Genomic DNA, 22,043 nt, shown 5'->3' on the forward strand with positions numbered 1-22,043 from the left:
TTACTGATGTTTCCAATTGATTTCCTTTAGTACTTGAAGATCTAATTCTGACAGTTTGTGCACCTGCAGCTTTTCACCTGTGGAACTGGACCTTCCCATCACAACTAAATCAGAAACGCTAAAAGGCCCAACTATTTGTGGTTCCACCTACAAGCTCCTTCAGAGCTCATGCTGATGTCTAATGTGCATCTCCAGCAGGTAAAGGGGTGGGGGTTGTGTTTGGGCTCCAGAGGTGCTGGCTCCATTTTTGTGAGGATTTTTGGTTTTCAATGATACGTCCTGGTTCTGGTCATTTTCTGTTTGAGTTCTCTGCGTCAGTCCATGTCTTTCATTGTCTGGTTTTCAGCTCTTCAGCGTCAAGTCATCTGCTTTGTCACCTTTTGTGCCTCCATGGGTTTAAGTCTATATATTTTAGTTTCTGCCAATAGGCCCAGTCTCTTACATCTTAGGCCCACACCAACAGTTCCTGACCATTTTCAAATTTATTTCCATGTTTTATATTATTTCTTTTGGTGTATACAACTTTGTGATTGATTGATTGATTGATTGATTGATTGATTGATTGATTGATTGATTGATCAATATTGCTCTTTGGTTTTACCTTATTTTACATATTGTATTGAAGTGTGGGGAAATACATATGAAACTAATACAAGGCCCTTAATTCTATTACAGAAGAGAGCTATTCGAATTATTCATAAAGCAAATTTTAGAGATCACACAAATGAACTTTTCATTAAGTCAGGCTTATTAAAACTTAAAAATGTAATTGAATTGCAGACCTTATTAGTTATGTTTAGAGCCAGAAACAGAGATTTACCAGAAGACTTACAAAAGCTTTTATTTTTACCACAGGAGATGAAAATCATAGGAGAAAATTTGATTTCAAACAACAGATTACTCGAACAACACTAAAGCAAAAGTGTTTGTCTATAGCAGGGGTAAAAATGTGGAATTCCCAGGAGAATCAGTTAAAAAGTTGTCAAAATATTATTCAATTTAAACGGATGTATAAAGCTAAACAAATTAGTTTGTACAAACTTGACTGTTGAATGGAATGTTTGGATTGCATGTACTAAATGAATGGAAATTAATTACTGTTTATTTGAACTGTATGTGGTGAAATCTGAGCACAGGTGATGGTGTGAGAAATGTAAATAGGATGCAATGTTTAAAAGGGAGCAGACAATTATAAGAATTGTATTCTTCAATTCTGCTCCCTTCCAATCATGAAAATGTTTAATAGGTAAAACAAACATGTAAACATTTGGGCATAAATAATTTTCATGAAAGGAACAAATAAAACAATAAAAAATGATGATTGATTGATTGGGTGGTCAGTCGGTCAATTGATTGATTGGTCACTGCTAACATCACTTTTGCCCTATTTGTTCTGAAATAGCCCAAAAAAATTGAACCCGATAAAAAAAACAATTCCTTTTTGTGCTTTAAAGAATAAAATACCATTTGAGTCAAATTGATATTGCAGATGCAACACATTCTTTAAAGGCTCTTTTTTGTCAGCCCTTTATTGGATTTAGAGGATGTTTTAATGAAGTCAGTGTTGCATTTAATCAATTTAATTTAAAAAAATACATATTTTAACTTTTTTTTCCCCATTGCTCTACTTTTATTCTATATTCTATATTTTATTTTATATGACTATCTTATGTTACTACATTTTATGCACAGTTGTGATGTTTATAGTCGGACCAAAATAAATACATTTATTGAAACTGTGTACTAATAAATAATTATTAGACATTTTATTTAGAATTTTATTCAGAAAAAGCTTTAATTTAAGTGATCCGAACAACATAAATGTTAACTCATATGAAATTAACTAGGAGATCTTTAATAATAATAATAATAATAATAATAATAATAATAATAATAATAATAAAACGCTAATTATTTTACAAAGGAAACCTGAAAGAAAAAAAAAAGATTTTAGAACGTAGGCAGTAGAAAAGCTCAGATGGGATTTCTGTCATTTAGTGGTGCATCATTTGTAATCAGTCACCTGTGTTTAATTATATGAAAGTTATAATAAATAAATTTGGTTTTTGTAAACACTGTGTAGAGATCATAATGCAGGAAGTTTTAATCAGAAATGTTGGTTAGTAATATTTCAAATTGAATTTTCTGACAAACAAACCAATAAAAATGCAATTTTCTCAATTATATAGGGTTATTATATTACAATGTATCTAAGGGTTTATAATTCATACATTAAGAAACAAACCATATTTCATAACCAATCCTAAAAGATCCTCCATATAAGGATTTGATTGCTTGGTGACAGAGCCAGTTTCCCACTAACCTGAGCTGGTTCTTCATTATGAGGCTGAGATTGAATTTACAGAGGTCGAACAATGCAGATGAAGCCTTATTCAGAGACCTAGGGTGCCGTTTTATGATTCATGACTAGTAACTGTGTTAACTGCACTCATTGACTTTCAGATGCAAAAGCATCTTGTTTAAAAATAAGCAGAGCCATTGTTAAAATGGAAAGCATGCATTAGCCTATAGGCCACACAGGCCAAATATCCTTTAAATTATACATGTGTGTTTGCAGAGAATTATTAATGTCCTTCTGTTATTACTTCTTTTTTTTTCCGTTTAGTTGCTCTGCCGTCACTTCTGCAGGAATGTGGCCAAACAGTTATTATAAACACATATCCGAAAACTTTCCGACGTTGGAGGCTGCAGAGGGAAGTGAAGTCGGAATATTTGTCAGCAAAAACTAGGGCAGGCGGAGGAAACGGGGAGTAGAATGATGGGGGGGGGGGATGTTAACTTTGATTTCCAGAGGTATTTGGAGAAGAACATTTGACAACAATGTCATTCGTCTCCCATCTAAAAATATCATTTAGTGACTCCAGAGTGCAGGTCTGATATAAAAGGCTTTGTTTGAGGCTGACTGTGAAGACACACTTCCTGTGAAAATTGAAGCCATCTGCTAAAAGCAAAGATGCTGGCATGGATATTAAGACGATAACGTGATAAAACATACGGAGTCATCTATATCAAGTCTCTCATCCATCTGCTGCACTTTGTTCTTCTTTTCTTCCTATTGTACTTTGTAGTTTCTCATCCAGACTGATTTGTTTTGGGGTTTTTTGGTTGGGACAAGGGTATGTAGCAGTCAGTCGAGGACACCGCTGCATACTGAGACAACAGCCTAACGTCACGCTGCATTGCAAACGGTGACAAGCAGGAGGGGAAGCGGCTGTACGCGTCCCAGAGTCTAAAACTCAGCGGGGTCTTGTGGGGTTGTGATGGCGAGGAAGATGGCACGAGAGAAGAGGAATAAGCAGCAGGGAGAAGAGCGGCAAACAGACTATGACCCCCGGCCATGATTATCTACGCTAGCCGCTCTGCCCCCCCCTGCCAATTACAGAGATAAGGCAGCTTGTGCCTGTACATGTGTGCGAAAGCGTGTGCCAGAGTTTCCCTAGCCGAACCAAAGTGCATTTAAGATGCTTGCATGCACACACATTTGTACTCTGGTTGTTATCAAGGGCCACACGCCCCCCCTCCGTCTTTTCTGTGGGGAGGGAGAGGGGCTTTGGTGCTGTGCCATGACAAGATAACTCCTGTGGAAGGCTTATAGAATTGCAGATGGCCACCTCTGGAAGATACATTTGAGTCAGATAGATGTAGAGTCACAAACTGTTTGATTGTGAAAAGGATATTCCGTTTCCTCGTCTGTATTTGAGAGCTTTTACTCACAGGTGAAACAGCGCCATACTGCAGTCCGTTGACTCACTCATACCCTTACATTTTCTTACCAGCATCATTCATCAATGTGATTTTATTAATATTTTACTTAAGTGCAAAATGTTGACCCGAAATAAACATCAGTGGGGTTTGAGGCTAGTGTCAGTTCTGTTCTAGTTTTCCTTCCTAACACAAATACAGTGGAGGAAAGAAGTATTTGATCCTTTTCAGAGTTTGTAGGTTTTTTCACCTAAAAAGAAGTTGACAGTGTATCATCTTGATGGCAGGTTCATTTGAATAGTGAGAGATCAATCCTGAATCCTGAATCACCAGTAGAGACATGCATGTCAAATAAAGAAAAGACGACTGTCACCGGTAGAAAAGACACCGGTCCACAGAATCGTCCATCAGTCAGACTCCAAACTGTCCAACATGGGAAAGACTAAAGAGCTTTCAATGGGTTTAAGGGAGAAGATTGTAGACCTGTACAAGACCAGAATGGACTACAAAACCATCAACAAGAAGCTGGACGTTACCATGACAACTGTTGGTTTAACATGACTTATCAATCCACTTGTAGGTCTGGGGCTCCAAACCATAACTGACCTGGTGGGGGTTCTCATAATCATGAGACATCAGCCTAAACCACCGTGGCAGGAGCTGGTTGATGATCTCCAAGTAGCTGGAACCACAGTCACCAAGAAAACCATTGGTGATACTCAAAGCCCCCCCCAGTACAGGCCTGCCTGAGGTTTGCCAATGAACACCTTCATGATTTAGAGAGTGACTGGGAGAAGGTGCTGAGGCCAGATGAGACCAACATGGAGCTCTTTGGCATCAACCTCAACGTGTTTGGAGGAGGAGAAATGCTGCCTATATGACCCGAGACCCCACTGTTAAGCATGGAGGTGGAAGTATTATGCTCTGGACTGGGCGGAGCCAAGCACTGTCAATTCCTCAAGCTTAAAATGAGTCCTGGATGGGTCTTCCAACAGGATAACGACCCCGAACATTCAGCCAAGACAAGAAGATGCAGATCACGGTCATCTAGCCAGTCTCTGGACCTCAGTCCTATAGAAAACCTATGGAGAGAGCTGAAGCTCAGAGTTGCTAAGCAACAGACACCAAATCTGAATAATTTAGAAGTGATTTGTAAAAAGGATTGTAGCATAGTTCCTCCTTATATGTGCAGAAAGCTGCTTATCAATTACAATAAGGGGTTTTGCCAATAAGGGTTTGGCCACAAAATACTAGGTCTTTCCGGTAAAAGAGGATAAATACTTATTTCTTTCAATTTAATGTAAATAAATGTATATCAATTCTTTAAATTGAACTCTATGTTTTTCTATGAACCTACTATTAGGATGACAGACATTCAGTTTCTTTATAAGTGGGCAAACCTACAAAATCAGCAAGGCATCACATACTTATTTCGTCTACCATACAAAAACAAGCAAAGGTACGTGTTTTTTAAAAGCAATCTTTGTAAAAGTCTCTGTATGTGGCAAAAATAAAATAGTATGTCCCTCGACAGTCATAAAAATGCACTGAGCAGTTTTTGGGTCAACTTTGACCTCTAGTCGACCAGCTGGATGGTTCCTCACAAAGACTGCTTCTCTTCAGCATTTGTTCAATGCTTAATGTCAAAAGCGAACAAACGAATCGGGCAATCATGTAATGTCCTTCACAGTTGTTACCCTGGAAAATATCAAAAATTCAAGAATGAGGTCAAACTAGGATGAACTGAAGAGAAGAATACACAAAGTGGGTTTCTGAAGCGACTGTCCTTCATGCACAAACACAAGGTCCACACTAACTATTCCAACAAGCAATAAGCAAAATGACAGCTTTCCAAAGTATTTCAACTTTTCAGCAGGGCTCAGGGTGAACAGGCGCTTTTTAACCGAAGTACAGCATATTTCTGTCTGTTAGAGATTTCTAAATTAGAGCCAGGCCACTGGCAGATCCCGGAACATTGATCTGGACAATTTGCTATAGACCAAAACGGGGTTGGAAGGCAATCTGTTCTCCTATTGACATGAAGGGAGTGCATTTCCCCAGGTGTCACAGAGAGCAGAAACACAAGGGGAAGAGGAAGGGAAAAAAAACAATCCTTCCAAGGCACAGTTCAATGTTTTTTATCCCGCTCTGTTCTACACTTTCTCTCCATTTAAACATTCAAACTAAATTCGACTCCTCATGTCGTTTGTGCAAATATATTAGATATGGTTTAAAACAATGGTCATATTTAATGATATACATAGACATATTTATTATTACACATTTGGACTTAGATTCATTGTAAATTAAACCCTAATGTTACTTTAAGGCTATTCTCTAGAAATCCTCTACAAATTTGGATTGGTCCTGAATTGGTTCTGAATTTTGTTCCTTCCTGTTCAAATGAAAAAAAAATCCTCGATTGTAGCCTAAGCAGCCTCTGCATTGTTGACCAGGCTGCCTTTTTTTGGTTTCTTTCATCATTTTCTGTCGATTCCTTAAATAGGGTCCTTTTGTTCCTTCAACACTAAAACATTTGGATTGAAGTGGAATGGATTGGATTATGACAATCTGAATTGATTGGATTTTTTTTTAGCCTGTTTACTGTACAGCATTCTAAAATCCATGTTCGTCTGACATGGTGCCTGAATAAATATTCCAAACAGATTAAAACTGTTGCTTTCTGATGCTGCTGGTGTGTAAACAACGTGTCAGTTAAATGTAAAAAAATGAGTATTGTTTGTTAAGACTAGCAGAATTTTTGAAGTAAAAATGGATCTGGATGCATTTTAACCAGTGTTGATACTTCCAAAGATGATGTAGGTACCATAACCGTTCAGCCTGGAACTTCCATTTGGGGTCCTTTGACTAGTGCTGACGTCACATTATGTGATTGGCTGTAGGTTGGTCCGATGACGTGTCAGACAGTGATTGGTCTGTACAAACTACGATACTACCATAGAAGAAAATATTATGAAGTCTGTTGTAAACAAACGTGGCTTTATTATTGTCATAATTATTATTGAATGCATGTTCGCTTATAGTCTTTTCAATCCGTGAACCCAGTGCTTTATTATTGGCAGAACGGACCCGGAAGAACAACATTTAGCCGTGCTAACAACATTTTCATTTTCATTTCATTTCATTTTAACAAACAGATTGTGGCAACATGTCTTTATAAAAGTTACAAAGAATATTGTCAGACACAATTTATGAGGGAAAATACTTTCGGTTACAAAGGGAAGGTGAAATGAACATTTGTAGAGCTCGAGCAGATCTCCACGCTACGTAGTTTGTCTATGTTGGGTTACCGTAGTGTGACGTTACCTTCAGTCGAAAAGAACCAGAACGAAAGTTGCAGGCCGAACAGTTGTGGTACCTACAGTGTCACATTTACAAAGAGACATCACAAATATCCCACTTTCCATAAATGTTTGCAAACAGGCTCAATATCCATTGTGCCACAAACCTATTAATGCTTTGTAGTTTTACAGGCTTGCTGAGGTTCAGATTAAAAAAAAAAAAAAAGAAACTGCTGCAGCTGAAGACGTCAGTAATACTTCAAGGAAAGGTTTGTTGTCTTAAGTATGATTAAACAAAATAAATAAATAAATAAAAATAAAATAAAGATTGGGGGGTTAAATCCGCCAAATGGTTCCCGAGCGCGGCTGTGTCTGCAGCTCACCGCTCCCCCAGGGGATGGGCCAAATGAGGAGAACAAATTTCCCACACCTAGGTGAAGGACACATAGTGTGTTTTAATTTATTTTATATATATATATATATATATATATATATATATATATATATGTATTACTACATTTCTTAAAAAAATGTAGAAATGTAGTAAATCATTTTTAAATGTCAATAGTTTTCCAGCTGCGTTTTTTACAATCAATTTAAGAGATTTTTTAGTTTAGTTTAGTTTAGTTTGGTTTGATCATACAAAGCCACCCCCCCCCCCCACACACACACACAACATTTAAAACCAAAAAGACCATATATGTCGTATATTTCTGAATGATTAAAGATAATTTGTGTAGCGATTTCGACGTTTAAAATTTAATACAATGGAAACCGATTTTTTTTGTTAAATTCCTGTAAACAGTTCAATAATGAACACCTTTAAGATGCTGTGAATGAAAAAATAAAAAATAAAAAGCCTAATGCAAAACTATGTAGGATTCTGCCGTTTTTAACCAACATTTTAAAACCCCGTGTTGTTTCCTAGGACATTAGAAATTCACCTCTGAGTCGTGGGTGGGACTGTTGGCACATAGTACGATCGCCCCACTTTCCGTCACCCATGGGTTTGCACACTCTCCCGTTAGCTTACAGCCCCTCACACCGCCAACCTAACATTAGCAGTACAACAAAAATGGCGAGCAATGTTGGAGCTACCCAGCCGTACAGTTTAGATTCAGATTCCACGTCAGATGAGGAAAACAACGACGTTCATGGATCTATTTGCCTCACAGTGAATGCTTCAGAATGGAGCGGAGCAGCGAGCGCCCAGCATCATTTATACATCACAAAAACATACTTTTTAACAGCTTTTTAAATTTTTTATTTGCTCCCCCTTATTTGCAACAATCTGAATAAAGAAATACTTTGAAATGCCATTTTTAGCCTAGTTTTCTTTATATATTTGTCCTCCATCATCAGAAAAATGCCACAAGAACATTGTAAAAATACCAAAATCACCATTTCGTTCAGCTTCAGTGTTTGTGATCCACTGGAAAATGAGGGAAGGAGGCCTGCGGAGACAAGGCTGGAACTGAAAGCCACTGGAACATGGCCACCTCCTGTTGTCAAACACATCCTGTGTGTGCAAAGGGGAGGACTTCAGGCTGCACCAATGCTCTCTTCTAAATGTGCAAAGCAGGAAGAAGCTGCTGTTGGTGAAAGCTCCCCTGACATTTTAGCTCTTTATTGTTGCCTTCTTATGTTCTTATGGTAGCATTTTGACGATATATGTTGTGGTCGAAACGACAGCGCAGTAACACACACATATAACAAATATGTTTAGATGACAGCGCTGGTGACACTTTTGCAGTTACCTGGCTGTCTAAAGATAGAGGCTGCAGATTTTTCTATGAGGGGAAGATTACTGTATGGCCCGGCCAGGGAGGAAATATTACAGACATTTATCTATTTAAAAATACATTAGACATCCAAAGTCTTTGAGTGCAGTAATTGCTTTTTTAAAAATCTTTTTTGTCATTACGTTTATCTGTATGTGCATTACTTGTCCCACTTCATTTTCATTTTAGTGCAAAAAACAGTTAATTTTTTGCCATTAGGAAGTATAGTTCCAGGTCGACACGGCATCAATGGTGAGTCACTTTTCTTGTTTTTGCTTTGACTTTTGCATAGTCATATTGACCACAGCTTGTTACTTTATTGCTTTTACAAACATATGTAATTTATTGGTCGTTTAGTTACGTCTCCTTTAACACAATTCTGGGTACAGATCATCTTTGTTTTGACCCGATTATAGAAAAAAAAACCTTTTTTGGAGTTTTATAAAGGAGATTTTAGCTTCAGCAGAGTGATACTGGTGAGATCTATAACAGTTGGAACACTTTTCTTGACTAAAATGTTTGTAATAAAATGATTGTAGAGGCTTCACAATTTGCTAAAATTCTAGGGTAGATTCACAAAGTTACTAAAGGTATTAGATGACTTCAGTTTGTCTGCGGTTTTGTAGTAGAATAATGCTGTATGAAATACAAAAAGATACTTTTTACATTTATTTTCTTTTTAAATTTATATTACAGGTCATATATCGTGCAAGATCAAATGTTTGAGCTTTTATGTGTATTATAATCTTAATTTCTCACAAAACAAAACAAATCCATTCATGCATCACTATAATTCCTCTAAAACCCGCTCTCTGAGCACCAACCCCTCCCAATCCACAAAATGAGCAGGAACTTGCATTGTGATGTCACAAAGTGAGGTACAGCCCCTTTCAGGAAGAGTCTGCACTTTTAGCACCGCCCCCAGGCTAAAACACATGCCCACTTTCTCTGTGGAGCTAGCGGTGATCGGCTTAACGCTTTCTTTTTCTATGCACAATATTCACATCCATCTACAAAAGTTCAGATGTTTGTTGTTTTTTTTTCTGAACGAAACGCAGACACGCTGCTGAGGCTGGCTCTAGGTTGATGAGAGAGAAAGGCGGAGCCTCAGAGATCGAGTCGTCTTATTTCTGCGTAGGAAAATGAGCTGCGAAAATAACACGTATTCCATTTAAAAAAATGTTCTTTAGTGCTCTAAAGGTAATAATATGATCGTATACATATGGGTATGGTTTACTCTGAAAGGCTAGCATGATATAGGCCTATAGACATAATAAAAACTAAAGACCTTTGATGAAAACTTTACACACAATAGACTCAGTCAGGATTTGAACCAGATACTTTCCACAACTGCGCTACATTACAGTTAATGGCCTCAGGAAGCTTCATATTATTTTTATTTATTTAAAACATGATTAACTTCACAGCTGTTTGTTGCAGATCTGAGGGCATTTAAAAAGTATTTAAAAGCATCACATTTAGTGTAACTTACTGTCAAAACATCACCTAGAACTACTAAGATTGGAATAGGAGCATTGATGGTTGTGATCACTAGTGTAGGGGGTCCTAACTAAGATTGCAATGTAAATACACAAGAGGAAATGCCTTAAATGGTCTTCAAATCACAACCTGGTGAGAGTGCAAGAAGATCTGGAAACACTGCATCTAGTATTTTCCCTCTTTTTCTCTTAGTCGTGGATGGATCATGCTTACAGATCACTAAGTGTCTTCCAGGCTAATCCTGACCAAAACATACATTCAATACCTTCACTACAGCTCTACAAGAATTCAAGGCGTGTCATGATGATAAAACAATGGAATTGTGCACTGCAACTCATAATCTAAATAATAGCATGTTGACCTGACTATAAGTGTTTTTACTGATACTTTTTATTTTTACCAACAAACTCTTATTTATTTATTTATTTTTACAACTTAAAATGATTCTCTGCCAACCTACAGAAACGAACGGCAGTGTCACACAGCCACTACGTACATTTTGCACATATTTAACTGATGTGAAATTTTCATGTACGAGAATATAAACATGACATTTTCACAGGATGTGTCATGAATGAACCATGATAAAACCACCGAAGAAGCACGAAACAAACACGTAATCAATGAAAGAGCCAAAATTCATTAGTGATTCACGTGTCAATTACGTCATTTGAACGTGATATGTGCGGCGTACACACCATTTAAAAGTTATACATCAGTGGTACATGCGAAAAACGGTTGTAGAAAGCCACAAATTTGCTCAGGCATCTCGCAGTCATTTTGTATAAACTAGGTGAAACACACATTAACTGTGTAATTCTCAACCGACCCAACATTTTGAACAGCTAAAAACTGAATTCACGTAGAGACCTGCCGGCTGAAACCCTCGACGGATATCTGCGCACAAAACATTACAAAGGTAAGAAACCTTTATGAATGAAGAATATCACGCCTGTATCACGAGAGACCAAAACTTCCTACGTGGAACATGTACGTAGTGGCTGTGTGACACGGTCCTTAGCAGAGGAGAAAAGGTTAGGACTGTTCAAAACTACTTTTAAAACAATTTTACTGACTATAGATTTAGGTTAATGATAATAATATAAGGGAGTACATACAGTCAGGATGACGGGCCACTAGTGTCATAACTATCGTGATCAGACTTAACACGTGACATTTATGATGGTTTCTGCTTTGAACTGAAAACGTTGCTCAACAAAGAAATGGACTGAGCTGAGTTTGTTAACTGTGTATTTTCTTTATAATGTCTTCTCTTAAATGAGACAAATGAATTTTTTTTAATCCTCTTTTGTGTTACAGTCAGTTTCCGAGTGCTTCCAGGGGATTGGACCATGGGGGTATGCCATTAGCAGGTGGAGCGCTCGTACCCCACATGTTGACCATATGTCGCCAAATCCCATCGCGAAGGAGCTGCAGGCAGCCGAAAGACCACAGATATAACCAGCCTAACACTCTGACCTGTGCAAACCTGGGGGCCAAAGCCCAGCTCTGTTGCATCAAGAAGAATGTTGTGAAGAGGGAAAGGTTACAAGATGGTGTTATTAAACATGGCTGACAACCCAGGAATACCACAGGTCAAAAAGTCAAAACCAGATAAAGCGCTGTTCTGGCAGCAGTGACTGATCCAATATTTGGCAGGGAGAAAAAAAAACTCTTATTCACAAAACTGTTCCTCCGTCTTCTTTGCTGTTTAGATACTTGGATTAACCGTAAAAGACACGTTTGTATTTTCTTTTTATGTAAAAAAATCTGGCCTTTGTTTATGGAAGGACTCTGGAGGAGGTGGAATTGTCATTTACTGGCAGAGCAGCGGTTTGCCTGCTTTGTCCCTCTTTGCATTTCCTTTATGACAAACCCACTGTCTTTCACCCGCTCTTACTGAAACAGCTCACACGCCATCGTGTGTGTGGCAGATTGGCAACTCTCCAGGATGTTGCAGCACCACTGTGCACCAAAAAAGAACAGCAAAGTGTAATATTTCTTCATCACCTCAACAAAAAAAACATCAGTCTCATAGATTACAGAGAAGATCTGTTGCTTGAAAAAATCCAAAACAGAAGTCGTCTTAATGATGCACCTGGAAGTGCAATAAGCCATTATCTGGATGCAAGTCCTTCAAATTCTGACTTTACCTTCACCCCAAATTTCGATGGCACCCGCTAATAGGAACAGCCATTCCGACCGAGGCTAACAAAGAAATCATTTAGGGCTAAGCAGTGGAGCGAAAACAAGAAAACGCTCAGCCTTTCCAAAAGAAGCTGGGGCAGCACTGCCATCTAGTGGCTAAGCAAAGGTACTGAGTCTTAACTAAATGTGCCCAGCTATAAAAATAAAAAAAGCATGTCTTCCTACGTGTGATAGTCATTTAACATGAAAAAATGACAATCAGACATCAGAAACAAATGGACAAAAAGATTAAAATAGCATCAAACATTTGATTGTAAAAAAATGAAAGTTTGATAGTTAAAGCCGAACTCTCTAAACCTAAAAATGTGAAACCTTAAAATAGTTTCAAACTTGACACATTTAAATGCAACTCAACAGTGACACACAAACAGCTCTGTCTTAAATTTGGGATTTAAATTGTTATTGCTGTTTCCAAAAAAGTACCAGAAAATTTTGCAATATCAAGATGGGAAGTTATAAGAAAGATCAATTCTTAAAAGTAAAATTACTCGCCATAAAATGTATATTTAAAGTGTAAAAGTGGTGTGATCCTAAGCAATTGATTTATAAGGAAATTAACTAAAAAATGGTATTAATGATGAAATCAAACAAGAGAACATCTTGTTTAAACACCCACTCCAATGATAATGGTGTTTTTGGTATTTTTAACATGTTCTTGTGCCATTTTGTTAATGATAGAGGACAAAAATAAAGAAAATCCTGATTTGAACGGTGTTTCTGATTGTTTCTTTATTCAAATCACTGTGAATCGCAAGCAGATGAAAAAATGATGTTGGAAAAAGCCTGTAGGTAGTGACGTAGACGCTACAATCGGTGGGCTATGAGCTCTCTGCTCTGCTCCATTCTGATGCATCCTCCTGCAGACAAATAGATCCACGAACATCTTTGTTTTCCTGGTCTGAGCTGGAATCTGGACATAAACTGTACAGCTGGAAAGCTACGATTTTGCTCGATATTTTTGGTGCACCCCTAATGTTAGGTTGGAGGTTGCTAAGGAAAGGTAGCAGGAAAGATATTTAAAACAAGGGATGATGGGAAATGAGGGTAGGCCTCCTCCACAGCAACAGTCCCATTCACAACTTAGAGGTGAATTTCTAATAAGCTCCTGCCACTCTGCAGAAACTATGTCCTGAAAACCAACGGTTTAGAAAAATAAAAATTGGCTAAAAAACAGCATAATCATAATTAAAAGACCACTGGGAACACTCTGGAAAGAGATCAAAAGATAATCAGAGTGGGAATTTCAAATAATAATAACAATTAAAGCTCCCAAGGATCCCCCTTTTTCCACAGAGACAGAAAGAGTCTTGCAAACATCAGATTTTCTTGTTTTTACATCATTGCACCACTTACCTTATTTACATGATCAATGGACATAATGAAAAATACCAGTTTGTTGTTTGTTTGTCTGCATGGGGTAAAACAAATCATGGCTTCCTCTGAAAACAGGCACCTGCTGGGCGGCGGCGTGCCTTAGCGGACCAACAATTAGCTTTCAAGGGGCCACAACTACAATTTGCCTGACACCGAAAAACAAGCAGCACCTGCGTGTTCAGCCGTGTGCGGCTCCAAGACTCAGCGAGGCGTAAGAGGAAAAAAAAATCTGACAGGGGAGTGTCAAGCTGCTCTTGTCTCGGCGCTCTTTAGGCACAGCTGACAGCTAAATGAATGTTGTGTGTAATAATCAAGGGGAAATGCAATGGTGTCATTTCAAAGCTGAGTGTGGTGGAGGGTGTCTGAAGATGGTTAGGCAACAGAAAAACAAGGACAGAACTTTAAAAAAAGGAGATGCCAAACTTATAATCCAAGAGAAATGAAGCAAAAAAGTTGTAAAAATGTATAAAGAAAAATGTTCATGAAGGGGGGGTGTTGTCAGTTATCTCAAATACAGGAGAAAGACCAGAGCGCCACCACACAGAGTCAGGATGAGAGTCAAATACATTAGAGTCAGAAAAATGGATAGAACCACTTACTGGGGCTACAGTCTATCCTGATACAATCTGGCGGGAGAGAGAGCGAAATGGTGAGATCAAAAAAAAAAAAAAGAGGAAAGGAAAAGAAAGGAAGAGACAAGAATAAAAGACAAACAAAAGGCATTTTACATCCTTCAAGGTACATTCTGCAGACATCCAACATTGCTCTGGGGCCACCATCCGGGGACAGGCTCTGGTTCAGCGTCACCCTTTTTACCGGAAAATCCACCCAAAATCCTCTTGGTTTTACTAAATGCACCCAAAGCACAGCAGGAGGCAAGACTGAAAGGCTGGAGGATTCTGTCTATGAACAGATTGTTCTAGTAGGGCAGCGTCCCTGAGCAGAACTCTCATAGAAATGACATTTTATCGCATACAAACATGTGAATTTTTTATTTTTGCTTTTAAATTCAATCTGATGAAGCAAAGTTGCAGCATGAATGTTTTGATATTTAAGCTAAAAAATTACACGGCTTTGTAAAAATGTTTGATACCGATTTGAGGCCGACCCCGCAGGAAGTTGACCTGTCAGCTTTCAAAATAAAACGTTTTTTCTATTTCCCTTCACTTCATATGTGTCAGACACAAGACATTTCAGCCACCGTGTCCTCGTCTTCGGTACTTTCCAGAGTGCAAAATAAAAAATTATTTTCTTCTTTTTTTTTTTTAAATAAAAAAAAAAAAAAAAAAATATTTTCTTCAAAAAGTTATTGAGGAAGAATCAAAACTTTAACCCTTTAACTGCCATTTCTTAAACATGCAAAGCAGTGATTGCATATCCTATCACCCAAGGCAATAAGAAATAGAACATGTTTTGATTGATTTTCTTTGGCTTGGTTGCTAAGGGGTAAATGTGACCACCAGCTGGCGCTGCAGCTTGTAGCTCTGCCTCCCCACTCCTAAGCCAAGGCCAGAAAAGTTGTTTGACCCCCAGTTAAAGAGGTTTTAGCCATTTCTTTACCCTGATCTTTTTTGTGCTATCCTAGGCACTTTAACATTGGGAGTTGGGTCTTCTAGACCCACTAGACAGTGCTCTGAACCTTTTTTCTTCAATGATTTGTGATCTTCACTGGTGTCCATGGATTACATGAAATCTTTCCACCTTTATCCACCTTTGTCATGGTAGGGAGAACACGTCCATGTAAGGATCGGGTCATCTGGACCCCATAGGATAGCACAAGTGTTAAATAAGTCCTTTAATAAAACGTATGGATTCTGCCAAATTCCGCCCTGCTTCCGGTGCATTCCCATTGGTTGAAGGTCTGTATGTTCCTTTATCAACACCACTCTGACACACTTCTAATTTTAGCTTTATTAGTAGCTTTGCAACCTGGAATCTGCTTTGCCTCCTGCAGCGCTTTGGCTTTGAACCCGTGAATCAATGCAAACATTAAAAAGGGTGATCTGCACGTCCCAGTCACAACAGGACACGTGAACATCTGAAAAACTGCAGAGGCAGCATCAGCCACACCGTGAAATGCTACCATCCTTAAATGTCTTTTAAAATGTCAAATCAACTTTTATCCCCCAGCTGGACGTCTTCCTCCTTCAGGGATGGGGTCGATAACAGTGCACGTGTCTGTGTGACTGGGCCGTGGTCAAGAGCTGTCAACCACAACAGAATAGTGGACTCAAACAGCCAGAGACCAGCATCACTCTGTGGAGATGTCTTCATGAACTGCACTCCTGCACTAAATGAACATCATTGAAAAGTCTTTCCTACAGAATTAGCAACCTTTGGTGCTGTTAAACTAAAAAAGCTGTCATGGTTTCTGTTTCTGCTTCCCCCCTTTTATGTTTGACTTATAGGCTGCATCCTTCCATAGATGGAGCTGTTTACATTGTGTCCTCTGGAATAATTAACTTGAAATAGGAACATATGATTCTCCTCTGATTACAGGATGCATTTACAAAAAGTTTGCAATTGGAAAAGCGTTTTTATCAGCCGTGACGTTTCATTTGGGCAGAATTCCAGGATAATAACGGTTTCATTTGCAGTGGTGAACGTGCCTGCCACCCCCAAAGCTGTGAGCTGGTCTCTCTGACTGTTCGATCCAAGGGCCGCAGACATAGAAGCCATTGAAGGGATGAAAAGTTCCATCGTCTGAGACCTGGCCAGACTGAGTGTTTGCAAGAGAGAGTCGGAGCGCAGAAAAGAAAACGGAGAGGAGGACTGAAAGAGGAAAACGGAGAGAGCCTTTTTTTTATTTTTATTTTTTTTTGCTTGTTAGGCCTTCTTTCCTGTCTCAATAGCAGCTTCAGCTCCCGTATCTCAGCACGTACCCCTGTCATGCTCCTTTTGGTTCAGAGCTCATGAAAAATAGCAAGCGAGCGGCTGGTAATCTGCCAGCTGCTGACCTCTCCACAAAAGATGTGTGAAGGAGCAGAACCCAGAGGAAGAGGAAGACAGGAGCAGGGTCGCCGTGAAGCTCCCAGAAACAGGCAAAAGGGGGTGGGTCTCAGGATTCTGGCTGTCATTGTTGGTAGAGATGGAACTTTTGAAAAGGATGAGGAGGTGTGGAGCTTTACAGAGCACATGGAATATTAAAAGTGAATGCAAAGGTCATGGAAGAGAGACGACTGAAAGCAAAACGATGCTCTCGGGTTTAACAGTTATCTTGAAGGGGAGAAATTTCTGTATCCCAGGTTTCTCAAACAGCCTTTGGCAATTGTGAAACAACAAGAATCATGTTTTTTGTACATTTGGATTGTATTTTCTGTTGTCATTTTAATTTTCTGTTGGCGTGAGAGGTTTTCTGTCCAGAGCACCTGATTGGGCGAGGGTCTCCCGAGCAGCCTTTGAATGTTCTGCTGGCTGCAACAAAGCTGCCATTTCCTCCGTTTATGGAGACTTAACAAATGTGGTTATTTTTGTGTAAATAGTTGCCTTTTAATGAGCATAAATCCTGGAATATTTTCATTATTGGGTCTTGTGAGAGATTCAATTCATTTATGTTTCCTTTTTTTACAATCCTCTATCAATTTTCGACAGTTACGTTTGGAAATGTGATGAAATACAGAAACTTTTCCCCCCAACAGTTCCTGAAAGCAAACGTACCGAAGCACCACCACAGGTCGTGGGTGAGGTAGGGGGGGGTTTGATCAGAGACAGATGACGAATGCGGTGACCTACCGAGGTTAACGGTGAGTTTGACACGGCCCCCCTCCAGCTCCAGCCGCAGGGTGTCTGCTGACTCCTTAGAGGTGGTGGCCATCAGCAGGCCGTACGCCCGCTGAGACATGAACCGCAGCGCCACGTCCTCAGCCTCCGTGTGCATGGTGACCGGCACGATGATCTTTAGATACATGCTGCCGTCGTAACTCAGAACTGTTGCCTCTATAGGGGGGGGGGGGGGGGGGGGGGGGGGGGGCAAATGTGGGAAAAAACAAGCAGGAAATTAATGATGCAGAGGGGAGTCATAATTATTTTGAGATTCACATACGGACAATAAGCAAAGCTATTTTTTCTTTATGTTTATGTTTTATTTGTGCCAAAAAAAAGCACATTTTTAACCAACCGTAAATACAAACCAGTGTCTTCATTTTCTAAAGGGTGAGCTCAGACATTGTGGCTTCTTCTGGGTTGTAGTTTGTGAACACAATCTACTAGAATGGCTCTTGAAGTGTTAAAGGTTGCAGTCTCCTGGCATACATGTTTCAGTGGAGATTTCTGTCAGTATTAGTTATTGTTATTTCATATTTGTTATTTCAGGTTTTAAAGTGGCCTTCAGATCTTAAGATTTTCTTCTATTATTTTTACTGACATCATTTTCAAGAGGATTCCTGTCTGCCGAGCCGTCATGATTGACCTGTTCAAGATCTGAACACTTGAACTCAGATTGATCCAAACTCTGAAAGGTCATTTAAGGAGAACACAAATCAGCTAAGACTTTTGTATGCTTATTCACGTTTATTTTTCTGCATGAACCTGATACAATCGCAACTAGGGGTGTGACGATAACCGCATATGGAGCGTGATTGGAACTATAAGAAAAACATTAAACATATTCATCTTTGCTGATAATTTAACTTTCCTCTGCTAGTCCTGTGTTCAGACTTTAGAGGTTTCTGGGGGGAAACCACACACCCCCAACACACTTGAAGGAGGCACTTGTGTGCCCTCCTTCCTTCTACACATGCAGGGCGCTGACACACACACAGTCATTCTATAACACCTATATAGTTAGTTCATTAGTTAGATGGGTCGTAGTTAAATGTTAATGTAGTTTTTTGATAAAGAGTACTGTGTTGTAATTGTATTCATTTGCGACGCGGCCGCCAGGGGATTTTGTGTTTATTTATCTTTTTTTTTTTTTTGGGGGGGGGGGGGGGGGGGGTTGACCGCAACACTGCGCCCCCTGCTGGTTCATCACAGCGGTGATCAAAAATCCCACACCGTCACAGCTCTATTTGCAACCATCACATTGCAGCTTTCTGTAAACAATTTCTGTATTAACTTGAGACTTATGCAAACTTGGGGCGGCCGTGGTGCAGCGGTAGGGCGGTCGACCCATGATCGTAAGATTGCAGGTCCGATTCCTGCCTTGCACGCCCATGAGTCGAAGTGTCCTTGGACAAGACACAGAACCCCACCTTGCCTCTGGTGGTGGGCGGGCACCTGTGTTTGGCAGCAGAACCTCCACCAGTGTGTGAATGTGTGTTTGACTGAGTGAATGGGTCTGTGACTGTGAAGCAGTTTGTCCTTGTAGGAAGAAAGGCGCTATATAAGTATTCGCCATTTACCATTTACCAAACTCTGATGTAGCGAAAGGATCGTTCATATATATATATTTTTTTTTTTCCAATAGTCTGACAGTTGCTGCTGTCAGTAAGAAAAGTAAACCTGCATCCTTTCTTGCTCTGTAGTTCTGGTACCTGAAGCGAGTTCACTGACCCTCTTGCGGTAAATGTGTGTTTCCCTCTCATAATAAACCACGGTTGTTTGTAAAACAGTTGTTTTACTGCACCACACACACTTTACTTTTTCCTTTAGTATGCCTGTGATGAAGAACATCCACTCCTTTACAATAAACTGCTTCTGTTTAGTTACTTTGTCAAAAGGGTGCAGATCCTCTTGAAAACAAACTATCTTTAGGAACTTAAAGAGATGTATATTTGTTCTCCACCAAACGTGTAAAGAAATGTCCAACTATTACTAATATTTAACTTCTTTGCCCTTACTCTGGTCAATCGAAATGGGAAATTCTAATGTAAAACTAAGATTTAACATTATTTTTGTTGACTGTTTTCGTTTCATTTGCCCATATCCATTTTGTGTGTTTAATTTGTGTGTGTAAAAAAAGTAGTAAAGAGCAAAGGGCAAAGGACTGAAAGTTCCCACTTAACGTGAAAACAGCAAAATGGGGACAAAACTGCAGAGGAAGCATTAATAGTTGGTAATAAAATTTCTTTTTCATTTGGGTCAATATGTTTCCAAATAGAAATATTCAGGTTTCACAGCCGTCGAATGCATGGAAGATACAGGAGCATTCCTGCTACTGTGTGAGAAGCTGATAAATGCGGTGGCATTTTCTTTGTTAAAAGTCCCACAAAAAAAGAAAAAATGCTGCAAAACAGTCAGTCAATTAACATAATCAATACCGTGCCATAAATATTTATTATCAAATAAGCACCTGCTCAAATTACCATCAGTAAAAATTCTGCACTCCTTATCCAGTCGATAACATTGATTCCTTTTCTACGCCGTTAATGTATGAACTCAAGTTTGTTGACACCAATGAAGCTCAGTGCAGATTTACTTCTTAACAAATCTGCTTCTGCAGTAACACTACAGGCCACTAGATGGCAGAATAACCTCAGAGAAACAGCTGCTGTCATCCAAGCAGCCAAGGAGGGCTCTTTTTTTTTAAATATCAGCCTTTAAATAATGGAATTGCATCGTCTGCCCTGATTTGAATCCAGTCTGTCCTTTCCTCATTACCCCCGCTGTCCCTCAAAATCAGAGACGCTCGTGGCTCAATCACCTTCACACCGATGCAAATAAGAAGGATCGGCCCACGTGCCTCGCTTAGACGACTCAGAGGCGATGTGGGGCTGGTAGGCTGTAGCACCCCTCAGCCCTGTGATGTTTGCCACCCCCTTTTGAGTGACTGGCACAGATGGTGGCAGCAGGCGCGGCTGCCCCACCACTTCGCTGCCAAATCCCGAGCATCACAGCCTCAGTCCCGCCATCCCGGCCACCACACCCGAGCACCACTGAGCCTCAAGAGCATGCACTCCACAGACAGCTCCCAGCTGAGTACCCTCTGCTGCTGTGTAGGACTATCATGTCAAATAATAAATGAAATAAATTTTTTTATGTTGACAAGGAGAAATCGTATTAGTGGTAAATGTGTGGTAGCTGTTGTGGGAGCTTTATCTTTGTAAAGTTATTTTGTGCTTTTGGGAGAAAAACCAACATTAAATTGTTTTTGTTTAGATGAAAACCAACCTTCAAAGACTGCATCAGCATTATCGTCCATACCTATCTCACAGTTGGTGCCCAGGTAACCGGTTCCGGTGCAGTCACAAATGTAACGGTTCCAGCCCTCTTTGCAGAGACCTCCATTACCACAGGGGGCACTGCTGCACCGTTTCTGCAGCTCCCGGGTGCAGAAGCTGCTGACACCCATGGCGCTCTGGATCTCTGCCAGACGGCGGACGTCACGGCTCTTGCCGTCGATGAAGAGGTCACGGACACAGCCAACGTAGCCGTAGTTGAGGAGTGCTGTCCAGACTTCTGGGGGCAAAATGAGCTCAGACTTGGACTCCGGCAGCCCACCCAGGTACATATCACTGTCCAGGTCCAGGATCTCACTGCCCTCTGGGGAGCTGAAGGGCATACTACGACTGTTCACTGAGATAGATCCTGAAACAAAAAGCACAAGGAGGCACTACAGAGAAAGAAAGTCACCTTAAATGCACGTGTAGATGTACTGTAAACAAATAAAGCATTTGTAAGAGCTTGATAAGTGCATCAGAGAAACAGAGACATGATTGAAGATGTATCTAATGTGCAGAAGTAGGAAACAGGTCAAGTGAGTAAATTAGTGAGGGGGTAATCTGTAGCATATTTAGGAGTATGGCACCAAGACAGAAGGGCCCAGAGAGAAGAGGGGATTGATGGAAATAAACTGTGTGAGCGCACGCCGGTCTAATGTGTCTATAATAGGTGAAATGGAGGAGAAGGGAAGCAGAATGCAGCAGGGAGCGAAACAAAAGCGCCTCTCTCTTTCTGTGATTAACGACTCCATCTTAATTTTCTATTAAAAGCCAATTACAGCAGGAGCAGCAGTGAGATCACATGCACATGCACACACACCCGCATTCATTCACAGCCTTTCTCATTATAAGACACCATTAGGAGGAGATATTGTGTCCGGGGTGCTGCAGCAGCTACTGATCATTCATCAGAAAGCTCGTACTTAAGCGTGCAGATGTTCCCGTTTGAGTCTACAGGCAGGCAAAGGCGCATAAAACAGAAATGTAAACAAATACCTTCAGGTTGGTGAAATGCTTCAGTTTGAAGTCTCAATAAATTCTCGATTTCATTTAGA

General features: G+C 39.8%; 1 protein-coding gene across 7 annotated transcripts in view; it reads right to left on the reverse strand.

Annotated features, from left to right (window-relative positions):
- LOC101166255 (neurexin-2) overlaps nucleotides 1–22,043 on the reverse strand; it is an 806,741-nt gene that overhangs the window by 394,749 nt on the left and 389,949 nt on the right. For 6 of the 7 annotated variants that reach the window (XM_023965856.1, XM_023965855.1, XM_023965854.1 and 3 more), the window contains 3 exons: nucleotides 20,972–21,355; nucleotides 17,621–17,824; nucleotides 14,488–14,514 (listed from right to left, as the gene is read on the reverse strand). In XM_023965856.1, the coding sequence (XP_023821624.1) occupies nucleotides 14,488–14,514; nucleotides 17,621–17,824; nucleotides 20,972–21,355 (615 nt within the window). The remainder of the gene's footprint in view (nucleotides 1–14,487; nucleotides 14,515–17,620; nucleotides 17,825–20,971; nucleotides 21,356–22,043) is intronic. The other variant, XM_023965853.1, reaches the window with a different exon arrangement.

Source organism: Oryzias latipes, chromosome 18 (assembly GCF_002234675.1).
Source record: "Oryzias latipes chromosome 18, ASM223467v1".
NCBI lineage: Eukaryota > Metazoa > Chordata > Actinopteri > Beloniformes > Adrianichthyidae > Oryzias > Oryzias latipes.